The sequence below is a fragment of the Rhea americana genome, unplaced genomic scaffold, assembly GCF_003343005.1.
Source record: "Rhea americana isolate MKP2758 unplaced genomic scaffold, rheAme1 scaffold_42, whole genome shotgun sequence".
In the NCBI taxonomy this organism is placed as follows: Eukaryota; Metazoa; Chordata; class Aves; order Rheiformes; family Rheidae; genus Rhea; species Rhea americana.
In genome coordinates, this window is record NW_028186557.1 from 2,883,181 (window position 1) to 2,885,428 (window position 2,248).

At 66.1% G+C, this 2,248-nt stretch overlaps 1 protein-coding gene across 1 annotated transcript; it reads right to left on the minus strand.

The window, feature by feature from the left end:
• Positions 1–292: 292 nt before the first annotated feature.
• SIX6 (SIX homeobox 6) lies at positions 293–1,931 on the minus strand. Its single transcript, XM_085314992.1, has 2 exons — positions 1,360–1,931; positions 293–461 (listed from the first exon to the last, which is right to left on the minus strand). The coding sequence occupies exons 1-2, from the start codon at positions 1,929–1,931 to the stop codon at positions 293–295; spliced, it is 741 nt and encodes a 246-aa protein (XP_085171118.1).
• Between the last annotated feature and the right edge of the window lie 317 nt (positions 1,932–2,248).

A 2,248-nucleotide genomic window follows, 5' to 3' on the forward strand; every position in this document is an offset into this window, starting at 1 on the left:
TTTGCAACTTGGCATTCGTTTTCTGTGTTTTTTTGTTTGTTCGTTTGTTTTTGCTTTGTTTTGCGTGTTTTTTTTTTTTTTTATTGAGGCATCAATTCTGCAAATCCTGTAGAAATAAAGGCGACAACGATTTTTATCACGTGTTTTAATGCGGTCTCCTGCGGGCCGGGAGGGTCGGCGTGTCGCTGGGCAGCGCTCGCCCTGCCGCGGCCCTCGCRGCCGGGCGCTGGCGAAGCCCCGCGGCGGCGGTGGCCGCGTCTCCCGCTGCCCCTGCCTTGCCACGGCGCCTGGGTCAGATGTCACATTCACTGTCGCTGGACGTGATGGAGATAGCGGAGGTGGCCGCTTTGCTGGAGAGGCTGGCTGCGGGGCTGGAGGCGGCCCCCACCGCCTCGCCGCCGCTCTCCTCCTCCGCTTGCAGCGAGCGCACCGAGCCCTGCGTTAGGACCTGCTGCTGTAGCCTGCAAGGAAGCGGCAAACTGAGCATCGCGGCCCGGCCCCAGCACCCCCGGCCCCGCCGCCGGGCAGGGCCCCCGCACCCGGCTCCGGCCTCGCCGCCTGCCCCCAGCCCCGCGGCGGCTGCTCGCTCGCGGTTCTCCCAGCCGCCCTCGTCCAAAGGGTCGGGAATTTCCCGCTGGACTACGCGGGTTTAGCGATCCCCCGCCCGGGTCGGGTTTCCTCTGCGGCAGCCCGTTAAGCTTCCCGCTCGGCTGATGCAAAAGGCACTGGGTGGGACCGCAGGAAAAAAAATAAGAGAAAAAATAAAAATAAAAAAGGTGGGGAAAGGCAAAAAGATAGAAAAAGAAGTAACAGAAGAATCCCAAGAAACGTGCCCGGGTGGCTGCGACCCGCCTGAGATTTAATGYGAGGCGACTCTGTGCAAGCGGCGGGGCGAGCAGCGGGGCTGCGGAGGGGCCGCCCGGAGCCGCAGCCGCCGCCGGCTCCGCCGCAGCCGCGGGTACGGCAGGTGGGTGTCTGTGTGTCCGGGCAAAACTCGGCGGTGTGTCTCTCTCTGCTTAGCTGCCAGATATAGCCCTTTCCCCTAGGTCTTTCCGGGGTCTCTCCATGCGGGGGTGCCCGGGCGGTCTCTGCCCTGCCCGCTCCCCCGAGCAGAGCGGGCAGCCGCGGGCGCCGACTCCCCTCGCCTACAATAAYAGAAAAATCGTCGTTTTTCTTTTTCTTTTCCCCGCGGCTCCTAACTTAACTCGCTGCGTTGCCCGGGGAGCAGCTTCCCGGCGCCTGGGCTCGTTTCCCCTTCGCCCGAAGCGCCGGGGCTGCCCTGCCTCTGCCGCCGGGCTCGGCAGCGCCGCGGAAGGGCCGCGGAAGGGCCGCGGAGCCCCCGGGGCGGGCAGCACCTACCTGTTCTTAGCGGCTGCTGCCCTGTCCCTTTGCCTGCGGTTTTTGAACCAGTTGCCCACTTGCGTGGGGGTAAGTCCCGTGGCCTGAGCCAGTTCCCGCTTTTTGCTGGGGTTGGGGTAAGGGTCCTGCAGGTACCACTCCCGCAGCAAGTGCCTCGTCCGCTCCTTGAAGCAGTGTGTCTTCTGCTCKCCGTCCCAGATGGTGCGGGGCAGCGGGAACTTCTTCCTCACCCGGTACTTGTCCACCGGCCCCAGGGGTCGGCCCCGCAGCTTCTCCGCCTCCTGGTAGTGCGCTTCCAGCCAGAGGGCTTGCAGTTTGGCGTGGGACTCCTTGGTGAACTTGTGGTTCTCCAGGATGTGGTAGAGCTCCCGGTAGTTCCCCGTGTGAAAGGCCACGATGGCCCGGGCTCTCAGCACCGACTCGTTCTTGTTCAGGGCCTCGCATGCCGCGGGGGCCACGGGCAGCGACCAGAGGAAGCGACCCAGGCGCTCAATGTCGCCGCTCTCCTCCAGGGTCTCGCATACCCCCGCCACCTGCTGCGGGCTGAAATTGAGGATGGGCAGCTGGAACATGGAGGCGGCGCAGCGCTCCGCGCACCCGCCGCGGCCCCGGGCGAGCGGGCAGGGGCCTCCGCGGCCGCCCCGCGGCCCGCTTCTGCCTCCTCGGAGCTGCCGCGGGAGGGACGGCGGCGCTGGCTGTGCCGGGAGAGGCGATGGGGAGCGCTCGGCGGCTCCGGCGACTGGGGGCGGCGGGCAGGGGCGAGGCGGAGGAGGATGGAGCAGGGGGAGGGCGGGCGTGGGGGGAGGGAGCGAAGAGAAAGGGAGGGAAAGAGGAAAAGAAAAACGGGGGGGAAACCGCTCACACACAGAGGCACGCACACGCACACGCA